The following is a 25,787-nucleotide window of genomic DNA, read 5'->3' on the forward strand; positions in this document are numbered from 1 at the left end:
CAGAAGATCAGTTTATCATATATTAAGTAAAGATTGCAACAGTTTGCACCCACACAGAAACACAAAGTGAAATATACTGTTTGAGTACTAGTTATAGCATTAAATCACAATGTACAGCACATTAAGGACAGAGATCCCACATGAGGAGTAACTGCACAGTGACTCCGGTTGTTGACTTAACAAATTGACACTCTTGTTTATGGCATCAGTAATCACCCTAGGCTCTTGTCATGAGTTGCCAAGGCTATGGAAGCCTTATGAGTTCGCTGACTTCGATCTTATTCCGACAGGGTCATAGTCAAAGTGGAAGCTCTCTCCTCCCTTCAGAGAACGGTAACTCCTTCTTTGATGACCTGTTTTTTCCACTGGGATCTCACTCACAGAGATTTTCATTTAGGTCATTTTTTTATTTGCCAGAGTGTCTTGGCTTTCCATGCCTGAAATACTCTCATGGGCTTTTCAGCCAGATCCGCATGCCTTAAGGGCTGATTCTGAGGCCAGAGTGCTGTTTAGGACATCCGCCATTCTATGAGTCTGCTGTGTATCCTGCTTCCCATGTTGGATCGTTCTCTCCCTTTTTTTATTCTATCAGTTAGTATTTGCAAACACTAGTCTTGTTTATATGATCCCTTTGACTCTTAGTCCTGTCATTATGATCAATTGTGAACTGAAACTGATCACTTGGACTAGTGAGATGGCATTGGTACATGCCACCTTGATGGGATTGAATTGGAATCCCCTGGTATGTTTCTAACTCTACCATTTGGGGCAAGTCCAATTGAGCATGTCCCAAATTGCACATCTCTTCCCTCTCTCATTCCCACTCTTATATTTAACAGGGATCATTTTTTTCAGTTAAGTATCAACACTTAAGAATAACTGTGTATTAATTACAGAATTCAACCAATAGTATTAAGTAGAACAAATAAAAAATAATACTAAAAGGGATAAAGTATTAAGTTGTTCATCAACCGTCAGGAGAAGAGCTGATCAAGTCACTGTTTCTCATAGTGTCCATTTCACTTCACCAGGTTTCCTCTTTGGTGCATAGTTGTCACCGATCAGGGAGAACATATGATATTTGTCCCTTTGGGACTGGCTTATATCACTCAGCATGATGTTTTCCAGATTCCTCCATCTTGTTGCAAATGACAGGGTTTCATTGTTTTTGACTGTTGTATAGTATTCTGTAGAGTACATGTCCCATAATTTCTTTATCCAGTCTACTGTTGATGGGCATTTAGGTTGATTCCAGGTCTTAGCTATTGTGAATTGAGCTGCAATAAACATTAAGGTGCAGACCGCTTTTTTGTTTGCCAATTTCATTTCCTTTGGGTAAATTCCAAGGAGTGGTATGGCTGGGTTGAATGGTAGGGTTATATTTAGGTTTCTGAGGAATCTCCAGACTGACTTCCATAGTGGCTTAACCAGTTTGCATTCCCACCAACAATGGGTTAGTGTCCCTTTTTCCCCACATCCTCGCCAGCCTCTGTTGTTGGTAGATTTCTGTATGTGAGCCATTCTAACTGGGGTGAGGTGAAACCTCATTGTGGTTTTGATTTGCATTTCCCTGATTGCTAGTGATCCTGAACATTTTTTCATGTGTCTGTTGGCCATTTGGATTTCCTCTTTTGAAAAATGTCTATTGAGGTCCTTGGCCCATCTCTTAAGTGGGTTGTTTGTTTTGTTGTTGTGGAGTTTCTTGATTTCTTTGTAGATTCTGGTTATTAATCCTCTATCTGTAGGGCATTTACTATCAGTACCATGCATTCTACAGTGGAGGAAACTGAGACATTGAGAAGATAAATGTTTTGTCCAAGGTCACACAGCCAGAAGTTGCTGGAGGCTGGACATGAAGCCAGGTTTTCTGAGTCCAGGACACTTGCTGTTCATCCTGAGCATCCACTGTCAGGACTAGATATTAGATTATCCCATTTTGTACATATTTTGGATAATCAACAATGACTCAACCTTTTTAAGTGCATGAAAAAGTAGATGAATAAAAAGCATATCAACATGGCCCACTGAACACAGAATATACCATTATTCTCCTTCAAACATCTCTGAAAGAAGAAGAGCATTAGCATTAAAAGCATTAGCATAGAAACAATATTTTGTGCCTACCTCACTGACTTCCCCTCTTTCACACTAAATAGCCCAGACTCCCTTGTTAAGAAGTTAGGACAATGCAACCATCCTTTGGTCAATGATATGTGCTCTTGAGTGTACATGCCATTTCTAGAAATTTGAAGATGAGAAGCAGGTGGAAGAATGGAACATAGCAGACCAGAAAAAAGGAAAAGGAATACTAAACTGCTGTCAAGCTGACTTATGCATCCAAAAGCCCAGAAATTTGGGCATCCAAAGAATCAAAAAAGAGTGAAGGGAGGGAAAATATAAATGAATACAAATATAAATTATTAAAGTCTTTTTTAAGAAGCAGCCCGAATATCTATCATACCCTCTGTCCCCACTACTCCCCAAAGTCTTCTCTAACCAAAGAGTAAAAGGTTATTCTCTGTAGGGGATAAAGAAGTTTTCTCGTATAGGAGACAACGGATGCAAAGTGAGGGCTGGGCTGCAATACTGAGCAGTGACAGGGACACTGAATAAATTAATGCAGGATGCTGAGACCCCCGCCCCTTCCCTGACTTGGGTCCCACTATGCTTGCAGATGAGTCTTTATCCTCCAAGCAGGAGACTGAAAGAAACTTTTCAGGGAAATTTACCCTTCCAAGGAAAAAAGATCTGAAAATACTAACATGGAAGATTTCCCACATTGGAAATAAACTGTTTCTCCTATTACTCTCACAATGCACTTCTGACAGCTGGTGTACAGGCAGTCCCCAGCTGCCCACCATGCAAGCAATGCTGCAACAGGGGCACCAGCTAGGTGTGCTCTCATTCAATTCAGTTGTGACACTCACCATCCAGAGACAGTATCAGATCTCTGCCCATCCACACACATTTACCACAGGTGGTAGGTGCTACGCAAGACCCAGGTTGCTGTATCTGAGCTTCTGCCCTAGCTATAAACTAAGGCCATTGCTGTTGGCTCTATTAATTTGCCTGAGCAACTCACAGAACTCAGGGAAACACATTTACTGGTTTATTCTAAAGGATATTACAAAGGAAATAGAACAATGCTCAGGGAAAGGTATGTGGGAAGGGACTCAGAGCTCCCCTGCCCTTTCAGTGGTCCACCCTCCAAGAACCAGCACATGCTCAGCCCTCCAGAACCTCTGTAAACCATGTCTTTTGGGGGCTTTATGGCAATCTCACATAGACATGATTGATTAAATCATCAGTCAATGGTGATTCGTTTGACCCTCATTTCCTCTCCCCTCCCCAGAAGTTGAGAGGATGAGACTGACCAAGCCCTCTCCTCCTGCCTTGGTGTTTCTGGTGACCATCACTCATCCTAAAGCTAACCTGGAACTAGGAGCCATCAGTCAACTCATCAGCTTACAAAAAAGATGTTTACTACTTCAAAGATTCCAAAGATGTTAGTTGTATGGTATTAAATGGAACTAAGACTAAATATGCATTTCACAATATCATGCCACCTAAGGAGCCCAACCAGTTCATCTTATAATAAAGTTCACATGTGATCATCTCTGCTTGTGCTGTCACAGCTAACAATCAGAACTTTAGTTACATGTCCTAAGTATGAGCAGAAACCCCGATTACCAGACACATGGAAAAGAGTTGTAGCAGAGAAGACAGATGGAAACAGAACACCACAACCTGGAGCAAACAGAAGCATTTAGGAGAAAGAACCTCCACTAGAACCTCACTGATTGTCTCGTGGAAATTAAAGGAAACATTTCAATTATTTAAACTGAGAGAGAGCAGCATCTATAAAACATTTACCTTGTTTAGAGAACTAAGAAGTACTCTGAGAAATTAAAAATAGGATAGAATTGAATTAAAAATTAATAGAATAAAAATTATAAAATTGGATAACTCTTCTAGAAAGGAAGGACACAGAAGGAATACCAGAAAGAGAGAACAGAGAGTAGGAAGTGATCAAGCAATAATTCCAGAAAATTTCCCAGAACTCCAGAACAAGCATGTCCAGACTGTAAGGAACTGCTGAATATCCAGAACAATGGATGAAAGAGACTTACACTGTCATATGATCATGATAGGGCAGAACATGAGATGACTGACTGATTGATTGGTGTATATTGTGGCATGGGGGGAGCTTCCCAAAGGAGATATCTGTATCTATCTGTCTATATCTACCTATCGACTGATCGATCTAGATATATATCTATATATATATAAATAGATATATATCTCTATCAATCTATAGATAGATAGATAGATATGGAGAGAGAGTGTGTGTGCTTCAAAGAGAAAAAAAATAGGCGACATACACAAAAGACTATGAGCTAGAATGGTTTAGATTTCTGAACAACTACACAGAAACCTATACTACAATTGTGCAATGCCTTAAAAATTCTAAAGAATATTCATTAGGAAGTGAAAGAGTATTCATTAGGAAGTGAAAGAGTCACCTCTGGGCAACAGGATGAGACTTGTGATTTTTTTAAGGAAATTTTGTAAAAATTGTTGACTCTAAACTTTGTGCATGAATAACTTGAGTAAAAATAAAGTATCTAGGTCCCTATGTTGCCCAGTATTCCAAGAAAGACACAGAATGAGTAAAAGAGAGAACAAAAGGAAGGAAGCCAACAATGCAATAATTCTAGAAAATGTCCCAGAACATCAGGAAATAAGTTTCTAGAGAATTCTGCTAGAAAATAACAAATACAGACAACACAGATATTTTATTTACTCAGTTATATAAATGAATTTCTTTTTGTCATATCACAAATAAGCAGAACAACTCAATATAGTCTTAGGTTAATATTTTTCAGTTTTACATATTGTACTTAATACAGGAAGAGTTTTATATAAAGTTCACTGTTAGGCTGCTAACAGGAGACTCATGAAGTGTTGGCTTCTTTTATTGCAGAAAGGGCACAATAAAAAGGACATATTTATTTATGTAGGCTGGCAAAAAGAAGGAAACTAGCATGGTGCCTTACAGTGGTATTCATTGTGAGCCATGTAATTTCACTGGTCCCTTCTGTCTGCATGTGTTGTTAGGAGGAGAGGAAATAGTGGCAATATTTACTGCAGAAACTCCTGGAAAATGTCACCAGGGAAGCAAGGTATAGGTTTAAAAATCTGACTTTGTGGGGTTCTTACATAAGCATGGTTCATAAAAATCTAATACTCTAGCTACAAAGAAGTGAAACTAAGAGCAGTTATTCAAAGTGAGTGAGATGTTACACAGGAAAAACAGACCCAGTAAATAACAGGAAAAACAATACAAAACTTAGTTACCAGTGTCTGCCATCTTTGGACCTATTTGCTATGAAGTGAAGGGGCCCATGAGAATTAGGAGTCCAGCCATCCCTTCTCACAGGGCACAGTCCTGAGAAACGGCCGACAGCCCCTGAGGAGCTTTTGCCAGCTGTGAGCAGTCAGGACAGATACATCAATTCCATCAGCAGCTTGCATCTGGTGCCACCAGCAAACACCAGAGTGAGGTCCTGTGACACCAGGCAGCCTGGGAGGGTGCTTTCCAACTGGGGTAGTTAGGACCTCTAGGAACAATACTCAATGTCCGCAGCCTGGGCTGCCCAGGCCAGAATCTACAAAGCCAATTGCATTCATATGAAACAATCACATTCCTATAATCCAAACAGAACCTTTATATCCACATTCAGACCCCCTTGCTTTGCACTGACTTCATCTTTTTATTTTTCACCATGTTTCTGTCTTAGCCTCTCTACAGGCTTCAACTCACTTAAAGGAAAATCTCCCTAGAGGATAACATTTGATGGACTCCCCAAGCTCTGTCAAAGAACCACTTCCAACCCCCATCAGTAGTCCTGACATGTGAATAGGCCCTGGGAAATTTAGGGACTGCCTGTACTTAATTCTGAGAAGGGCTGTTTCACTGTATAGTAATTGCCTTTTTATGAATGATGCCTTACATTCACATCAACCACAGCAGGAGTCATACTAGCCTGCATGTCAGCATGGTGATGGCATCATTAATCTGCTAACCGTACAAAATTGGGACTATTCATCAGGTGAATTTATTGTCAAGAATATGTCAGCCACTAAAAACATTTATTTGCACAGTGCTTCAATTTAACTAGGCATCTTTCCCCATATATTATCCTATTTAACCTTTGAAGTGATCTTTGGAGGAAAATCTTATTGACCTCCTTTTATATGCAAAGAAATATGTGTTGGAAAAATGAAGAACTTCCCCAACTCCAAGTAACAAGCAGGCTCAGTGCTCTTTCTCTTCTTCCCAAAGAAGTGATCACCATTCCTTGTACACTTGCCACTCACCTGCTGGGTGGCACCAACTACATGTAAGGCATTGCCTTAAGTGCTGCGGTTTCCAAAGATGTCCAAGACATTGCAAAATATTGTAAGTATAGACAATAATATCAGAGGTAAACAAGATACTGAAAAACTTCCAATGAAGAAGACTCAGATTCAGGGGAAATTTTACGATGAAGATAGCATTTGAAATGTACGGCTCCAGTTCTGAATGCCTTTCAAGGCCATGCACAAACCCAAGCCTATTAAACCCAATAAATCGCCTGGAGAATTGCAAAATAAATAGTATGCCAATTACTTTTTCACAGCAATTTAAAATTGCAGAGAGCATACTTTTAAAAAATCTTATAACTACTGAAAATCAGAAATTCCAAATAAACACCAGTTAACAAAATCCACACAGGGCTCATTTTGCATATTCAGGTATATTTTAGATGATCAGTATTCCCTTCCTAAAAAATGCATTTACCAACTCCATCTTTTGAACTACATAATAATCTACAGGCATATACACATTCCTAATTAAGAAAAGCATGATAAATATTTTTGAATAAGAGAATTCTTTGATAAATTAATGATCCCCTAAGTTGCTATTTTGTAAGCACTCATTTTACAGCATGACTGTTTGAATTGGAGAACTCTAAGATTTTCAGGGAGGGGTGGCAATCAAAATGGAATGATTGAAATCCATGGGGCAGGGAGGGGCAGGTGCAAGCCAGCTTAGAACCAGTATTGGCTATTTTGACAGAAATGAAGAACATGAGTTTCTTGGAGTCACTCAGAGATTGCAATACACTACCAGGTATCCTTCAAAGAACTCCACCAAAAACAGATTCACTGGTATAATACAAGGGAGAACTCAGAAGAGAAAAAAGTGTGTGTATATAGTGTATGTGTAGTATGTGTGTGCAGCATGTGTGTAGTGTGTGTATGTAGGGTGCATAGTATGTGTGTGTAGTGTGTGCAGTGTGTACATAGTGTGTATAGGGTGTGTGTATGTAGTGTGTGTGTAGTGTGTGTTTACAGTGTGTGTCTATAGTGTGTACATAGTGTGTATATACTGTTTGTATACAGTGTGTGTGTAGTGTGTGCAGTGTGTGTCTGTAATGTGTACGTAGTGTGTGTATACAGTGTGTGTTTAGGGTGTGTGTATGTAGTGTGTGTATGTGTAGTGTGTGTATATTGTGTGTATACAGGGCATGTAGTGTGTGTGTGTGTAGTGTTTGTATGTAGTGTGTATGCAGTGTATGTATAGTGTGTGTGTGTGTGTGTAGTGTGTGTGTGTTGTCTGCTGTTCTTTCAGGGTGGAAACTCTGATCTCACACTGTTTGCCAGTGTCTACAGCCAAGGCTAGCCGAGAGTCTAGCAAGTCTCTTCCCCAAAGGCTGCTTCTATTCCTCCGTCTCAACCCCAGTCACAGTGAAAATACAGACCCCAGAGTTTCAGGTCTGAAACCAGACTGCCTGGGGCTGAGTCTTGTCTCTGGCACTCCCTAGTTACTGCAACTCGGCCAAGTTTCTGAGCCTCGATTTCTTCATCTGTACAATGGAGATGGGATGCCTTCCAGATTGCTGTGAGAACTCAGTGCACTAACATCTAGGAACAGCCCCTGTTACAAGCTGAACATGAAAGAAATGTGAATTATTACAATTTTTCTTATTTACTAAAGATAAACCAAGAAAGAAAACCCGTTCTTCCTGTGAAGAGCTTCTTTCCCTCAGCTGCCTGTGCTGTTCTTCTCTTAAAGCCAACCAAGAATTTCTTCCGCTTAAGTTAATTCAATCTTCCTGGTTCCTTTTAACTTTCTCCTGGGATTCACCTAAAGTTATTTTTACCAAGAGGAGATAGTTACTGTGCAAGGCAAGAAACTAGAGCACAGAATAAATTATACACAGACCTCATTTGCTTTTCTAAGTGTGTGTTTCCTGCCTACGATTTGGTTTTTCTCCATTTGGCAGCCCCAGTCCTGAGGGAGGCTGGCTGGGTGTAGGCAGTGTCTCCACTGGGAGACAAAGGAAGGTGTATCCTAGCAACCCAGTCACATGACCAGGACTTTCCCTGGCTCCTTCCACCTCAGTGATCTTCATATAAGTAGAGAATCTCATGTCTTTTCTTAAGAAGATGGATGGAGTTTGGTTGACTGAGACCAAGTCACAGTTACAGAGTAATTTGGGGCCGGCGCTGTGGCGTAGCAGGTAAAACCACTGACTACAGTGCTGGCATCCCATATGGGCACAGGTTCAAGTCCCAGCTGCTCCACTTCTGATCCAGCTCTCTGCTATGGCCTGGGAAAGCAGTGAAAGACGGTCCAAGTCCTTGAGCCCCAGCACCCACGTGGGAGACCTAGAAGAAGTTCCTGGCTCCTGGTTTTGGATCAGCTCAGCTCTGGCCGTTGTGGCCATTTGGGGAGTGAACCAGTGGATGGAAGGCCTTTCTCTCTCTCTCCCTCTCTCTCTCTCTCTCTCTCTCTGGCTCTCTGGCTCTACCTGTCTCTGTAACTCTTTCAAATAAATAAAAAGTAAATCTTTAAAAAGAAAAAGAACAAATAGAGTAAGTTGACAGAAATGAATCAACTCCTTAGGAAGACCGTGAATCCAGACCAGATTGTTTACTTAAGACAAGGAAAGGCCCAGTGACCCCAACAAGATGAAATGCTGCCCAGCAGTTTTTGCTGGGATGGATGGCAAAATCCACAGCACACAGAAGCATGGCTCTATCATGAATATTGCCGAGTCAGCAAATCCTGCCCCTCTTCCACCCCAGTCCATCAGAACCAAATTGAACAGATCCAAGTCAGATGAGACACCTGTTCCTTCAGTACCTCTCACAAAGACAGCACACAGCTCCCACTTACAACACACTGGAGTGTTTAGTGACCCTCAGAATATGTGTTTTAAATCCCCCAAACTTTGATGTTCAAGTCCCCAAGGAAATACCCCCTGCAGTGCAGCCAGAAGTGCCACAGTTGTGATGTCTTCCCTTCAGTGGCCCCTAGCTCTGCTCTGTACCCTCCTCACCCTCTTTCAGTCTCATGGCCTGACACTTCCTCCACCTTCCTCCATGCTCTTCAAACCCACACTCCCTCTCACCCTCAGCACATGGTGTCCCTCTTAACAACAGTCGCACACAATGGAACACTGACAGACCACATAAATGATGGTGGCCCCATAAGATTCCAACGGAACTGAGGAAATCCTACCACCTAGTGACATCATAGCAGTCACACAGGTGTCACCCAACACATTTATCATGTGTTGGTGGAGATGCTGGGGTCAACAAGCTTACCACGCCGCCAGTCACATCAAAGTATAGTGCACACAGTTTTGGTTGGTGCAGGGATAATAACTGATCATAATAAAAAGCTATGATGCTGGTTTGTGTATTTACCATATTCTACTTTGTATTAGTATTTCAGAGAGTACTCCTACTTATGAAAACTGCTGAACAGTCTGCCATGATATGCCAGGAGCAGCTTCAGACACCTTTTGTTCACTGTGTCTCTTGAGTGCTTCCAGAGGCCACACTGTGTGCCTTATCCATCCCATCCTGGTTTCTGAGTACTCCACATGAGTCAGCTCTTCGTCTCTGTCACTACCACACTGGGCGTTCACTGGTCTGGCATCTGGGAGGACAGTGGAAGGTGGGGTGGATTCACGTGAAGGAAGCCAGGAGGCAGAGACAGGCAGTGTGCTTGTCTATGCAGTCTCTCCTTACAGAGCCACCATGATTCAGTCACAGGGCTCCACCCCAGCATCCTGATGCAAGCACACTTCAGATACTGCAGATGGAGAAATCCTCCACTCTCTTTGGTACCACTAACCTGTGGCTTTGAGGCTTCACTACCTGCTTGTGTTGGGGAGTGAGCCAAATGCTACCCAAGCCACACCAAGCACATTCTGTGACGTTCACGTAGGATAAAGCTGCCTACAATGTTATTTCTCGGATGACCTGTTGTTAAGTGGTGCATGACTCTATTTCAAACATTCGTGTTCATCCAGGCTCTCTTCCCATCATTGCTTTCCAATCATGACTATCACTTTCTTCCCTCACCCTCTTTCCTCCCCCTGCCTCCCGGAGTCCTCTCTCCTTAGCTAAAACCAACTGCTTTCTGACTCCCATTCTCAAGGATCTCATTCACCATGCACTTGCTCGTTCCTTTTTAATTTTCAGTGTCTCCCTCGCCAGTGGTTCTCTCCTTTCTTCCACAAATGCATCCAGGGTCCCTGGCATCTAGGAAGACCTGGCTCCTCTCTTAACCATCGAACTCTGAAGGCCAATTTGCTGTGGCTCAACATGGCAGCCTCCACTCAAATTTCTTGACACATTCACTCTGCAAACTCTGTGTTCCAGAATTCACCATGCATCTTCCACACATTTCTTTACAAACCACTGAAGACCTCAAATGGTCTTCTCACCCCAGGAATCAGCTTTCTGCACCCCTCGGCAACTGCGTCATCTGGCTTTATTCACCTCTTTTTGTTAGTTTTCTTTTATTGTAAAAATATGCTTTATTTAACCCAACACAGTTGGCCTTCTGAATCCCTAAGATCTGCGTTTGTGAGTTCAACCAATACTGATAAAAATATTCAGGAAAAATTGTACCTGTGCTAAACATGTACAGAATTTTTCTTGCCAACAGTCCCTAAACAACACAGTATGACAACTATTTACAAAGCATCTACATTGTACTGGGTATTACAAGTAATCCAGAGGTGATTTAAATTCTGTGGGAGGATGTGCTTAGGTTATATGCAAACACTATGCTGTTTTGTAGAAGGATATGGAGCATTTTTAATTGTATCTACCAGGTCCTAGAACCAATCCCCTACAGATATGAGGGATGACTGTATACCAAAAAAATCTTATTTCAACATACAATCAATGTAGAAAATCATTAATGATTATTTTTAATTTTTAAAATTTTCAATTACTTTTTAACAGATTCAATGTGCTTAGTATATACAATTCTTTTTTTTTTTACAGGGCAGTTTTTTTTTAATTTTCAATTATCTTTATATACAGAAGATCAATTTAGCGTATGTTAAGTAAAGATTTCCACATTTTGCTCCCACACAGAAACACAAAGTGTAAAATACTATTTGAGTACTAGTTGTAGCATTAATTAAACACCTAAGAGTAATTGTGTATTAATTACAGAGTTCAACCAATAGTTTTAAGTAGAATATAAAATGCATCTTTTGTATTGTTGTGGCTCCCGCCGCCCCTCCCTCCCTCCCTCCCGTGGCCCTCCCCTCACCCACTCCCTCTCCCATCCCGCCCTTCATCACGTTTCATTTTCAATTACCTTCATATACTGAAGATCAACTTAGAGTATATATAATTCTAAGAACATAATAAGATATTCCCTTCCTTCCTCCCTCCCACTCTTCTTCCCTCTCCCTTTAGTTTAGTTTTTGAGATAACATATGTTGAATTTACATTACACTAAAAAGGCTTAATACTTCACTGAATAAGAAGTTTAACAAGTAGAAAGCAGAAAGACCCTAGTTGAGTTGCAATGTAGACAAAAGCTATAAATAATAATTGAATGGAAAAATGACCATTTCTCGCATAGACCATAAATTTTAAAGTAATCTCAGATGATTGAAACTACAATAGTATAACATGCTTAATCATTGCTTTGACAAAACTACAAAAAAAGTTTTACAAAACAATATTTTCAGTAATACTGATACACACAGGCATTTCTTTTTTGTTTTTTAAACTTTAGCTCCCACATATAAGGGAGAAAATGCAATATTTGTCTTCCTGAGTCTGGCTTATTTCACTCCAATTACTGTCTTCCTGTTGTGTCCATTTTGTTGCCAATGGTCAAATTTCATTATTTTTCATAGCTGAATAATATTCCAGTATGGGTTTTTGTGTGTGTGTGTGTGTGTGTGTGTATACATATACACACATTTTCTTTGTCCATTCATCCAATGATGGACACTTGGTTGATTCCTGACTATTGTGAGCAGTGCTGCTATAAACATGGTGGTGCAGGTATCTACTGGATACATTGTGTTCCAGTCTTTTGGGTATATACCCAGTAGTGGGATTGCTGGATCATATGGCAAGTCTATTTCTAGTTTTTAAAGAAACCTCTGTACTGTTTTCCACAGTGGCTGCACTAATTTACATTCTCACCAACAATGTGTTAAGTGTTCCCCTTTGTCCACATCCTCTCCAGCATGTGTTACTCTCTGTTTTGGATTTTAGCCATTCTGACAGGGTTGAGGTGATAACTCATTATGGCTTCCATTGGTTCACTCCCCAGATGGCCACAACATCCAGGGCTGAGCCAGGCTGAAGCCAGGAGCTAGGAGCTTCTTCCAGGTCTCCCAGACCAGAGACCCAAACACTTGGGCCATCTTCCGCTGTTTCCAGGCCATTAGCAGGGAGCTGGATCAGAAGTGGAGCAGCCAGGACATGAACTAAGCCCCGATAGGGGGTGCTGACAGCTCAGGCAGCAGCTTTACCAGCAAGGCCACAACACCTGCCCCTGGCTTTAACTTCTTTTCTACTTTGAGAAGACTTCAATTTAAAGCCTGATTCTCCAAGTTACTCCACCTCTACGTCTATTTTCTGATTGGCAAAGTAGGCAAAAGATAGCCACTTTACAGATTTTTATGAGCACCAAATGTGGCAATATATGCAAAACACCAATATATAACTGGCTCTCACTGTTTATGGTAATTCTACCTTCTTTTTACCTTATTATTGTCAGCGATACTGAGAATTGTGCCTTTCTAACCATTTCTTTGTCTCCTTCATTGGCCTCTTTTACTGTTTCACTCTATCTTCTTACACTTACCATACTTAAAAAATTAATGTGGCTTCAAACATCACATCTACATGAATGACTCAGGTTTGTTTCCAACCCTGGGTTCCTCCCCTCCTTTTCTAGTCAGCCAACAAGACAATCCCTTGGGTGTCACTAGGCACCTCAATTTCAGTCAACTAAAACAGTGAGCTGGCTTTTCTCCAAGCACTGATTTTTACCTGATTTCTCCATTTCTATTTGTAAATCCACCATCCTTCCAGTTATCCAGGCTCAAAGCCACATCAAATTCTTCATCCCTTTGTCCATGCAAAGTCTTGCTAATTCTGGGAATTTTTTGCTTCAAAGGTATCTGTCATACCTATCCCTTCTTTCCCTCACTGTTCTGCACTATTTGACCTTCAGAGGTTTTTTATTTGCTACTTTGCAGTACCTTCTTAACACACACACTCCTGTCCATCTTCCATCTTCAGTTAGAGGAGTCTTACTAATGCCAAACTCTGATTAAGACACTCTTCTACCTGCAAAATGCTTTAGGACTTTCAATATAGACAGGACTGCATAGAATATAATTCTCTTCTCCTAGAAAGCTGTGTATGAAGGGCTGGTGCTGTGGTACAGCAGGTTAAGCCACCAACTACAAAGCTGGCATCCCATATGAGCGCTGGTTCAAGTCCCAAACCAATTCCCTGCTAATGCACCTGAGGAAGCAGAAAATGGCTCACGTACTTGGACCCCTGCCACCCATGTGGGAGATCTTAATGGAGTTCCAGGCTCCTGCCTTTGGCCTGGCCCAGCCCCAGCTATTGCCATCATTTGGGGAGTGAGCCAGCGAATGCAGGATCTTTCTCTGTCTCTCCCCTTCTTGTTAACTCTGCCTTCAAACAAATAAAATAAATATTAAAAAATTTTAAGTAAAAGGGAAGAAACCAAACAAGAAAATTGCAATTTTGATGAAACTAGGGAATACATTTCAAAATATGCATATAGAAAGCAGCCGTGGTGGGGAGAGAGGAACCAGCTCTGGAGCCCTCAGAGAGAACACTGCCAGGCGAGAGGAACACCCTCCGACACAAAGTTCTCTCCTTTGTCTGGAACAGCGTGAGCAAGAGCAGATGTGAGCAGGGTCTTTAGCGACCCTGCCATGGTGCACAGAAACAAAGGTGGCATACACAGAGAATCACGCAGGAAGCCGTGCTGCAGGAGGGAGTCTGGCTTTGTCGTAGTTTAGATGAAAGTCTGCCAGTTGTGAATACTAACTAGCCTGAAATGCTACCCTGGGCCCATTCCATCCCAACTCATTAAATGATAAATAATCAAAAAAAGCAATTAGCATAGGCTGCACACAGAGAAATCCAAAGAAAAAATTAACAAAAGAGCAAACTGTATTAACTGAAGAATAATATTTTGATAAAAATGCTTCTGGGGAACAGATGAATGCTGGATGCAGTGGTCTCCCCTGGTCCACAGGAGATACGTTCCAAGACCCCCCCCACAGTGGGTGCCTGAGACTGAATTTAGTATCAACCCCTCCTCATGGACTATCTTTTCTCCCGTACACACACAACCTATGATGAAGTTTAATTGATCAATTAGGCATGATAAGAGATTGACAACTAATAAGATGGAACAGTTATAACAACACACTGTAATACAGGTTACATGGAAGTGAACTCCCTTTCTCAGAATATCTTACCATACTGCCCCTGCCCTTCCTGTTGGGGTGATGTGGAGGATGACAGGCAGTGAGGTGAAGGAACAAATATTACCCACTGTGGCTGTGACTTTTATAGTTTGAGGTACAACAGCAAACCTAACATGAGTTTCCTCTTCTTTCTTTACAATCTCTTACTGTAGATCTTGACAACCTCAGCGTATAACTTTCTTTTACTTTTCTAACAACAGTCACCTTTTCACTTAAGAAAAAAAAAGCATAAGCATTTCATGGTTTCACCTTGGTGTACACAAATTTCTAGCATCACTACTCTGTGCTTTGGGTTCATTATTAAGTAAAAAATAAGAATTAATTTTTGAACACAAGCACTGCAATGCCATAACTAATGTGGCCTAGAGGTGTACAGACAGTATAGAGAAGCTGGACCAAAGGATGATTGACACCTCGACAGGACAGAGCAGGACAGTGTGAGATGTTATCAGCCTGCTCAGAAAACTCCTGAATGGCTTATTTCTCAGAAAACTTCTGAATGGTTTATTTCTCGAATTTTCTATTTAATATTTCTGGACAGTGGTTGACCCCAGTTAAATGAAACTGCAGAAAGTGAAATTACAGATAAGGGGGGACAGCTATAAACATTTTTCCTGAAATTTTAGAATGTGAAATTTCTATGAAGCACTGTTCTATGAAAAAAATACTTAAAAGTTGGAATACCTGAAAGTGAAGTAAGAATAGGTGAGGAGCAAGAGGAAATAAAATGCGTATAGCACTCAGGAATGAAGTGTGTGTACAGGGAGGGCAAGTGTGTGTGGGGAGGGCATGAAATCATCACAGAACTGCAGATGAAATGAGAAATGGAACAAGAGCTAACATACAATGTCAGAAGCCCAATGTCGGATTCAGAGGATAGAAATGAGGAATGTGAACAAAAAATGGAATAAAATGGAAATAAAGAGTTAACTGAGATCAAAGAGAAATAAAATAGCAGAAAATTAATATATAATATCAGTATAATTGATTACCCCAAAGAAAAGAAGCAAAATAATGGATCAGAACATTTTTAAATGTAACACATAACTTTAAAATATAATTTAGCATTGTTTTCATTATTTTTTAAACTTGATCTAGGTATTGAAAAGGCCATATATGCCAGGAAAAACCAACACAGGATCAAAAGTGTCAATTCATATTCTAGTGAAGTTATTGAACTTCAAAGAAAAATAAATGAGCCTTTGGTCCACTAAGCAAAAGGATTAAATCTCTTAACAGTAGGAAAACCAAGCAAGCATAAGACCTTTTGGCAATAACATTCAACGCTAAGAGGTAATAGAGCAACAGATGTTACACTGAGCAAATGTCATTCAATTATAAAGACTACTGAAAAAAAGAACAGTTTGAAGCAATCTATAACTCTGGCATTATTTTTCCAATACATTCTTCTCAAGAAAACTACTACAAAACAATTCAACCTACTAACCAAAAAATACTTGGACACACTCTGGCAAAAGGAATAAGTGAGACCATTCATCCTAGAATCTCATAGAACAAAAAGAAATACAAAAAAATGGTGGTTAGAGTAGCACAAAGAAATTCCATATTATCATAACAATGCAGAAATAGTAAAACAACAAAGTAAATTGAGAGGAAGAGGAAAGAATAAGGAGAGAGAATTGGTAGTCTTTTGCCTCATTATGTTTTTACTTGCTATAATCAGGAATACAAGCATAATTTAAGACTGGCAATTCAAATACTAATAATAGAAATATAAATATTTTAATAACACAAATTAAAACACCAAAAATATCATCTTATGTTCTCTAAAATTGAGTGGTGGAGGAGAGGAAAGGGAGAAAGTATACATAGAATAATTGCATCATCACTCACTGTTGAAAACCAATGAATGCTGTACAAAAAGGCATAATGAGGGGCCTCTCTCCAGAATATCTGCATCAGAAGTAGTGTTGAAAGATCAGGTGAATCATATGCATATCAACTTTAGAGAATGCTGCTATCTGTCACAACCAATCTGTTAAAAAAATTTTTTTAAAAGATTTATGTATTTATTTGAAAGGTAGTATTACAGAGAGAGAGAAAGGTCTTCCACCCTCTAGTTCACTTCCCAAATGGCCACAATGGCTAGGTTTGTGCCATGCCAAAGCCAGGAACCAGGAACTTCTTCCAGGTCTCCCGCATGGGTGCAGGGGCCCAGGAACTTGGGCCATCTTCCACTGCTTTCCCAGGCACATTAGCAGGAAGCTGGATTGGAAGTGGAGCAGCTGGGACTTGAAATAACACCTATATGGGATGCCAGCTGTGTAGGACATGGCTTAACCCACTGCACCACAGAGCCCCCCCAATGCTTGCATTTTACTTTCACTCCTCCTCTTTATTTATTGTCTTTTTACTATAGTATTTTTCAGAGCTCTGTATCCATTTCCTATTGCCACTGTAATAGATGACCATAAACTTAATGGCTAAAAACAATAATATTTTATTTTCATAATTCTTGTGGTCAGAAGTCTAAAGCTAAGGTGTCAGCAGGGCTGGGTTCTCCGTGGAGGCTTCGGAGAAAATCATTTTTGTGCTTTCTCAGTGTCCAGAGCTGCCTGCTTTCCTTGGCTCATGGGACCTTCCTTGCATCAACCCAACGCCTTGTTTCACTGTCACACCTCCTCCTACTACATTGGTCCCTCCTCTCCCTTTTGAAAGAACTCTTGTTATTATGTTGCCACGCATGGGCCACCAGATAATCCAGGACAATCCATCTCAAAATCCTTACATCAATCACATCTGCAAAGTCCTTTATGTCATGTAAAGCAACATATTCACTGGTTCTCTGGCTTAGGACTTGGACATCTTTGGGTTATCATCATTCAGCCTACTATACACTCCATGTGTTCAAATCTCCAGTATCCTTCCCCACTTAGTCAAATCCTAATTCCTTCTCAAAGTTACCCTGATTCAGTTTGCAAGATGGTGCTCTTGACTTCATATTTGCACAGCTTTTCTTGTACTTACCACTTTGTTCTTTGAAATCTAGTGATTGTATTATTCTCCTAGCTTTCTCTCTAGCCCTCATACCTCCACTTTACTTGAGGGAAAAGGTTGAAGACATTCTTCTAACCCAATACTCACCCAAGCCTCCTCAATAACTTCTAAATTGCCAAATCCAAATCCCACTTTTAAATCCATTTATTCACTCAACAAATACTTATTGAACAACTTGATATGGTCTGAATGTTTGCTCTCTCCTTTCCAAAACTCATGAGTTGAGATCTTAAACCCCAAGGTGATGATGGTTTTAGGAAGTGGGACTTTTGGAGGCAATTAGGTCGTGGGAGCAGAGACACATGGATGGGATTAGTGCCAAGAGACCAGAGATTCATTCTTTGCCCTTTTTCACTGTGTGAGGACACAACAAGAAGAAGCCATCCATGAAGCAGAAAGCAGGCCCTAACCAGACACCAAATCTTCTGTCACCTTGACCTTGAACTCTGTGGGCTCCAGAATAATTTATGTTGTTTTGTTGCAGCATCCCAAACAGTCTAAGGCACATCTTTTATGCACCAAACCCTGCCCTGTCCTGAAAGAATATCACAATGGGTATAGTGGAATAAATCCCTAACCTGTAGGGTTCCCACTTCCACTGGGGGAGGTGGGAGTGCAGGAATGGATGAATGATGCTCCGGAGGTGCAGGAATGACTACAGTTGTTGAAAAGGAAGGTCAATCTTTCTCACCCTCTTTGCATCTTTGACTTACTGATCACTCTCACTTTCTTCAAAATCTCTCTTCACACAGTCTAGGACACCATGCAGTCTGGGTTCTCTTCCCTTTCTCTACTTTTTTGTGGTTCTTTTCTAATGATTTGTTTTACTTTCATACCTTTTCCATTTGGGTGGTGTTCAGTCACCCCATGCTTTGCCCTATTTTTGCTGTTACTTTCATGCTACTGTTTCCCATATCGCCCTGTCTGCAAACCTGACTGCTCCCCCGTGCAGACTTTCATAAGCAATGATCTCTAGACATTGCCACCTGAGTACACTGTGGGCATCCCAAGCTCCTTCTACTCACGAATGAAACTTTGCTGCCCTGCAAAGCATGTATACACCTCACATGGCTAGTCTCATGGTCGTTACATAAGTGCGTCCCAAACTGGAAACTAGGGCATCATGGATTCTCTCTTGCTCCCCATTTTAAATATTTCACCGAGACTAGCAGTTTCTCTAAATACCCCTACATCTCAGTGTTTGTTATTCCTTTCCTAGAATATTGCAAAACTTGCCTAACTACTCTTTTTCCATCCAGTCGAAGGCCCCCCACAATCCATCCTCCACACTGTGATACCAAAGTGATATTTCTAAAATACAGATCTGACTGCACTGTTTTTAGCATCAGGTCTCAGTGCTTCTATGCCTTCTGGATAAAGGGGAAATGGCTGCATCATTTACAAGCCCTCTAGTGCTAGTTCCATCTTTCCCTGCTTCTAACTCAGTGCCCTAAGCATATAGATCCAGCGTCTCTCCAAGGATTTTTCCAAATGCACTACGTTATTTGGTTCTCCCAATCTGCGTACACTGTTCCCTTTGCTAGACTGCTTCTTCATCTCATTTGCCTAGTGAACTAATCCCTTAAAACCCCGTGTGATCACACGCACTTACATCTTCCCTGAGCCCCTGAAGGAAGAGAAAAATCCTAAAACCATAATTTTTACATCTTCTTCCTGTTTGTATTTACTGACACATCACAGACTTTGAACTTGATCTTCCCTCTTGCTGGAATATTTTCTTCCAGTTCTTCACACAGTGGCTTTTTCCAATCATTTAGGTCTCAGTTCAGATGTTACTCCCACACAGGCCTCCTAAGCACTCCTCCTGACACAGTAGCCCCAGTGCCACTCTGCTCACCATCTTCACCATCCTGATGCTGGCATTCTAAAGGGCCTTCCTCAGAGTTTCCAAGACCCCACCATGGATCATAAATGTGGATCTGAAAGGATTCCAGACCCATTAAATCCTGGAGAGCATTTTCCAAACCTCTGGACCCACATGAGGTCAGATGCCCTAAAGAACGCCCATCCGCGTTCTTAATGAGGTCACTCATTGGCTCTATTTCCATTCCTCACCATGAGCACAGCCCAGCCAGGCAGTTGCTCCAGCTGGTGGCACCACAGCTCTCTCATGGGCATATGCAAGACAGAGCAGCCATACTGGTGCTGCTAGGTTTACTTCTTTGTATAGACACAGATTCACCAGCTCCCCCCCCCGGGGGGGGGCACTGTGCTATATAGCACTTCCACAGACTCAAAGCACACTGGTGATCAGTGCACCTCTTTCCTCGGTGCTGTCCCAACACCAGTAGAGCACAGGCTCATTGAAGATGGAAGCTTCCAATGTCTTGTTTTCCAGGGGATGTTCAATGCCAGAACAATCCCAGGAACAGAAATTTCCGATAAATATGCTGAGCTGGTAACCGAATCACTGCCTGAGTCACTGTGTTTAACAACAGATGTCTTTCCTCTAGACTGTGAGTTCTCAAGACAAAGCTTTCTACTCAACCGCCCTGGTCCTCAAATGGGATAGTGCCTGCCACAAGAGAAGGCAAGAAATCAGTAGCTTTGAATGCACAAATGAATGCAGAAATGGAGGGAAGAGTTAATGAATACACACATCATCTGCACTACAAGTTCTTAATATTGTCTTCATGTTAGAATCATCCAGAGGGATTTTTTAAAAACTGCAATGCCCAGGACCAATTAAACTAGAATCTCTCAGGATGTGTCCCAAACATGAATCTATTTAACTTTTAAGCAATTCCAGGCACAGTTGCAAAGAGGGTGGCCAGTCACCCAGGTTTGCTCCAGGTTTAGGCATCTATCCACATACAGGACTTGGAGCACTAAAACTGCAATTTCACTGGACAAACCAGGATGCTTTGGGGCTGGTGTTGTGGCATAGCAATAAAGCTGCTGCTTGTGACATCAGCATCCCATATGGATGTCAACCATGTCCTGTCTGCTCCATTTCCAATACAGCTCCCTGCTAATGGCCTGGGAAAATCAGTAGAAGATGGCCCAAGTGTCTGGGCCCCGGCCACCCACAGGTAACACTTGGATGAAGGTTCCTGCTTTGGCCTGGCCTAGCCCTGGCCATTGTGGCCATCTGGAGAGTGAACCAGCAGATGGAAGGTCTTTCTTTCTGTCTGTCTCTCGCGTTCTCTCTGTAACTCCAACTTCCAAATAAATAAATTAATCTTCAAAAAAAAAAAAAAAAGCAGGAAGGTTGGTCCCACAGCTTGACAACCCTGGATCCAAACTGTCACCCAGGACAAAACTTGAGTGATGGATTTCAATTTTTGAAAAGTCAAAATTCATTGGCTTCATGTTCTCACTTGACACCTATCTAATTACATTCAGGCATGAAGCTCACCTTGACCTCAATCACTGCTCCCTGCTCTGTGTTCTTGTTCAAGTGTGCGCTGCTATTACTGCCATGGGTGATGAACAAATTTCTGACACAAATGGCAAAGGAAAGGATCAAACCATTACATCAAGAATCAACAGACCAGCTCTGAAGAAGCCAATGAAAGCATAAAATGTGACGTTTCCAAATGCAATCCTAAAGAGCCTTCATGATTTCTCTCTCTCAATTGATGCCTGTACATCAGGACACGTCCCTATTTACTTGTTCTGCCAGTTTTCCTGAAATGAGTTTGCAATCCCTGCAGCCACATGAGAATATAAAAATTTTCTTAAGGGAAAACTCCCTGTGTAAGTGGAATTAGTATTCATCATCTCAAAATACTGACCATTTACCACAAGCACCTGGTTTAGACAAAACACATCAATGTGGGACACCAGAATCAGCAATGCTCTTCTAGCTAGGAAGGAAAATAAGCCCATAACTCTGCAGGGTTTTACATAAAGCAGGATCCCAGGTCAGCAGCAGCAGCACTGGGCACTTATTAGAAATGCAGAGTCCCAGGCCTGACCCCAGAACTCTTAGAATAGAATGTCTGCATGTGGAACCTAAGAGTATGTATTTTTAAAAGTTCTCCACTTGCTGCAGACTTTATGACAGAGGGGACTAAGCCTACTGCATGGGAAGCCTGTATCCTGTAGCTGGGTGCTGGTTCCAGTTCCAGCTTCTCCACACTTCCATTTCAGCTTGCTACTAAACACCTAGAAGGCTATAAATAATGGCCCAAGTGCTTGGGTTGCTGTCATCCACTTGGGAGACTCAGATTGAGTTTCTGGCTTCTGACTCTGGCCTGGACCAGCCCTGGCTGTAGCAAACATTTGGAAAGTGAACCAACAGACAGAATCAATCAATCAATCAATCTATCTATCTCCTCTGTCTCTCTCTCTTTCTCTCTCTCTCTCTCCACTGTCTCTGCCTTTCCAAATGTATAAATATATAATATAAGTTCTCCATGGTATACTTACTCGGGCTCAAATTTGAGAAGTGTTCATCTAGCAAACATCTTGCCTAATTCCTAACATCAGCATCTCAGAGCCCCAAGAGAAGAGGCAAGAATAAGCAGGAGAGGAGGCAAGTGGTCAGTTGTTCCCAGCCTGGGAAGCCTATGGGAGACACCTGCGGAGCTTCACATACTGTCCATGCTGAGATGCCACTGCAAGCCAGGTCATGTCACTGGAATGGGGTGAAACCGGAGCATGGGGATGGTGGTTAAGCTCCCAAGGTGATTCCAAGGTGCAGTGAAGCCTGAGAGTCGCTGATGTAGTTTAATCACCAGGGACCCTGATCACACCTCATTGCTTGCGACCTGCCCAGTGGATACATGGACTCTCCCTGCTCCTTTCACAAACATCAGATGCAGAAAGGACAGAAGGAAGGAAGAGCTCACTGGGCTTTACCCTCACCTCTGACATGGCAAACACTTGCTCCATTTACCCAGTTAGCAGTGGCTGGACCTCGGTTCCCTGCAGCCCGTCTGGCCCCCAGTCTCTTCTTCTGTCTGATGCACCCAAGAAGACCCAGTTCTCAGGGGTAGTGAGTTCATTACCTTTGACAACATGTGAAGGTGCCTGATCTTTGCCTAGCACAGCAGATCTGAGCAAGGGAAGGGCATTTGTTCCTCCATCCTTTCCCTGCTGGTGGGACTCCCAGCAATGGGCAGCAGGGGGAGGCCTTTCCTTGCTGTGCCAAGGGTGTGGCTGAGCTGTGAAGAACCTGTCCACATGTGACCTCACTTCTTTGACCTCATTTCAGTCTCACAACATCTCAACTAGGTCAACAGGACAATTTTTATTGTCCACATTTCATAGACAAAAAAACAGTAGCATTGAGAAATGCAGTCTTGCAGAATCACAGAAGAGTAGACTAGGATCCCCTGACTGTAGACCAGGGCTCCCCCTGCCTACGCATCACCTCTGCTCACTGCCTCACATACAGCTGCTTGCTGGGATGCATCCAGAGCAGCTCAGACCCAGTAGCCCTTCCTGCAGTGACAGAAGTGGTCTATTCCTGGGATCTACAGCTGTCAACTACATGTGCTACTGAGCACTTGAAATGTGGCTAGTGTGATAAACGAAGCAAAGTTCTCCTTTGATTTCATTTTAATAAACAGCCACATAGGAACAGCCCTGAACTAGAGGGGAAGTCTGGAGAAAAATGGGCAATCACTCCAGTGGTTTCTATCCACAAAAGTAAAAGTAAACATTAGCCACTTGCATGCCTTTCTCTTAAGAATACTCACTTTCAGGAGAGGGCAAAGATGGCCCTCCATTTGATGAGGAACCCTTCCCCTGGCTAAATACAATCCTGATGATGCCCTGACAACAGGTGCAAACTGTGGTGGAGAGCAGTCTTCTCAAACCTTAATGTGCACACAGGCATCAGGGATCTTGTTAAAATACAGATGCTGGGCCAACGCCATGGCTCACTAGGCTAATCCTCTGCCTGTGGCACCAGCACCCCGGGTTCTAGTCCCGGTTGGGGCGCCAGATTCTGTCGCGGTTGCCCCTCTTCCAGTCCAGCTCTCTGCTGTGGCCTGGGAGTGCAGTGGAGGATGGCCCAGGTCCTTGGGACCTGCACCCGCATGGGAGACCAGGAGGAAGCACCTGGCTCCTGGCTTTGGATTGACGCAGCACGCCGGCTGCAATGCGCCGGCCGTAGTGGCCACTTGGGGGGTGAACCAACGGAAAAAGGAAGACCTTTCTCTCTGTCTCTCTGTCTCTCTCACTGTCTAACTCTGCCTGTCAAATATATATATACATATATATATATACATATATATAGATGCTGCCCTCCTGCATCTGGCCTCGGGCTTGAGGTTTGCATTTCTAACAAATGTCCAAGGATGCTTTTGCCGCTGCTGCTACTCAAGGGCCACCCTTGGGCCACCCAGGCTGCAAGGCAGAGCCTCTGGGCAGGCTGATCCTGCCTTCCTCTGTGTCTAGGGGCATTTGACAAGGTCTGGTGACATTTCTGATTGTCATGACTGGGAGGATGGGGGTGCAAGGTGCTACTGGCATCTACTTGGTTGAGTCCAGGGATGCTATTAAATAATCTACAGTGAACACAACAACCCCAAGTGTCCATAGTGCTGAGTCTGAGAAGCCGCACTGGAGACGAGTGGGCTGTCCAGGAAGGGCGATGCGGTGGGTGTGTCTGTTTAGCCTAATAACTGATCACTGTCTTCTCTCCCCCTCTTTTCTCCACTTGTCTACACACAGGAGCCAATGCCTCCGCCCCAGACCAACTGAGCTTAGCTTTAGCCTGGAACAGAGTGGACATCGCCCGCAGCCAGATCTTTATTTATGGGCAACAGTGGCCGGTAGAGTATATGTCGTCGCCCCAGAAAAGCCCATTTGCTTGGGCCAGGGTATTTGTTTAAGGAGCCTCTGAGAGGAGCTCTGGTATCTACTGCCTTTTCCGTAGGATGGAAAATGTTCCTTCCTAGCATCATCCCTGGCATGCACGCCCTTCTCAAATCTGGGGAAATGCTGCCACCTGGTGGAAATAACAACCGTGGACAACCCCAAACATGTCCATCTTTATGAATGACCTGTGATTGATACTGTCAGCTGCCAAAGATTACAATGCTTTTTAATATTCTGGAAATACATATATGACAAAGTTTAATTAAAATTAAGTAAGATGTGTACTTATTTTGTTTCTTATGGTTTTTGAGAAGGGGCAAGATGAAGAGGTTGCTGCTGCCAGGTGGTGGCACTGCATGCTGGTTTATGGCTGGGAATTAGCAGGCCTCCGTAGGCAGGTGCCATCTGGTCCTGGTGCCTGAGCACAGGACCTCCCTGGTCCCAAAGAACAACACAGGGGACCAGAGCTTTACGTAACTGTACTTGGTTTATTTCCCTCAATCGACTACCAAAAATAAAGACCTGGAAAACTGGCCCTTGTGCGGGATGCACATGCCCCTACAGGAGGCAGCCCAAAGCCTGAAATTAGATTTCCGTGCCTGGAATCACAGCACTCAAGATCAGGGCTTTTTTAACTCTTTCTTTCCCCCAGAGGGCTTCTGCCTGGTATTGAGCACCTATCTTCACTTAGTGCCAGGGGACTGCTAGGTGCAGAGATGCGTGGAGGCGTCTGGACATCGGGGAAGCTTATGAAAGGATGTAAATCAAAATCTGAGCCAGTGGCAAATCCAGACAGTGGGTTTCTGGGCTGTTCTGTTTTTAGTGAAGTGACGTCCCCTCGCCTCCATCTTGCCCATTTCTACACGGAGATCTGGTATCTCTATGGGTCCTTGCATCCTTTGACTTGGGTCTGTCTTCCCCAATCAGCCAGAGACCTCATTCAGAGATGACCAAATGAGGACATTATGGTCCCAACTCAGGCACGTCCCTGGCATTGGGGGAAGTTTGGTTAGAAAATTGGAAGGGAAAGAATCTTATAAATGCTTATACTTTCTTAGGATCCAAAACAAGAGAGAGACTCAGGGAAGAAAGAGCTTTTGGAATTAGAAA

General features: G+C 42.5%; 1 protein-coding gene across 20 annotated transcripts in view; it reads left to right on the forward strand.

The window, feature by feature from the left end:
* TRPM3 (transient receptor potential cation channel subfamily M member 3) overlaps nt 1-25,787 on the forward strand; it is a 1,025,749-nt gene that overhangs the window by 880,027 nt on the left and 119,935 nt on the right. For all 20 annotated transcript variants that reach the window (XM_070050833.1, XM_070050835.1, XM_051858588.2 and 17 more), the window contains one exon: nt 24,531-24,631. In XM_070050833.1, coding sequence (XP_069906934.1) covers nt 24,531-24,631 — 101 coding nt within the window. The remainder of the gene's footprint in view (nt 1-24,530; nt 24,632-25,787) is intronic.

The sequence above is a fragment of the Oryctolagus cuniculus genome, chromosome 1, assembly GCF_964237555.1.
Source record: "Oryctolagus cuniculus chromosome 1, mOryCun1.1, whole genome shotgun sequence".
Classification (NCBI taxonomy): domain Eukaryota; kingdom Metazoa; phylum Chordata; class Mammalia; order Lagomorpha; family Leporidae; genus Oryctolagus; species Oryctolagus cuniculus.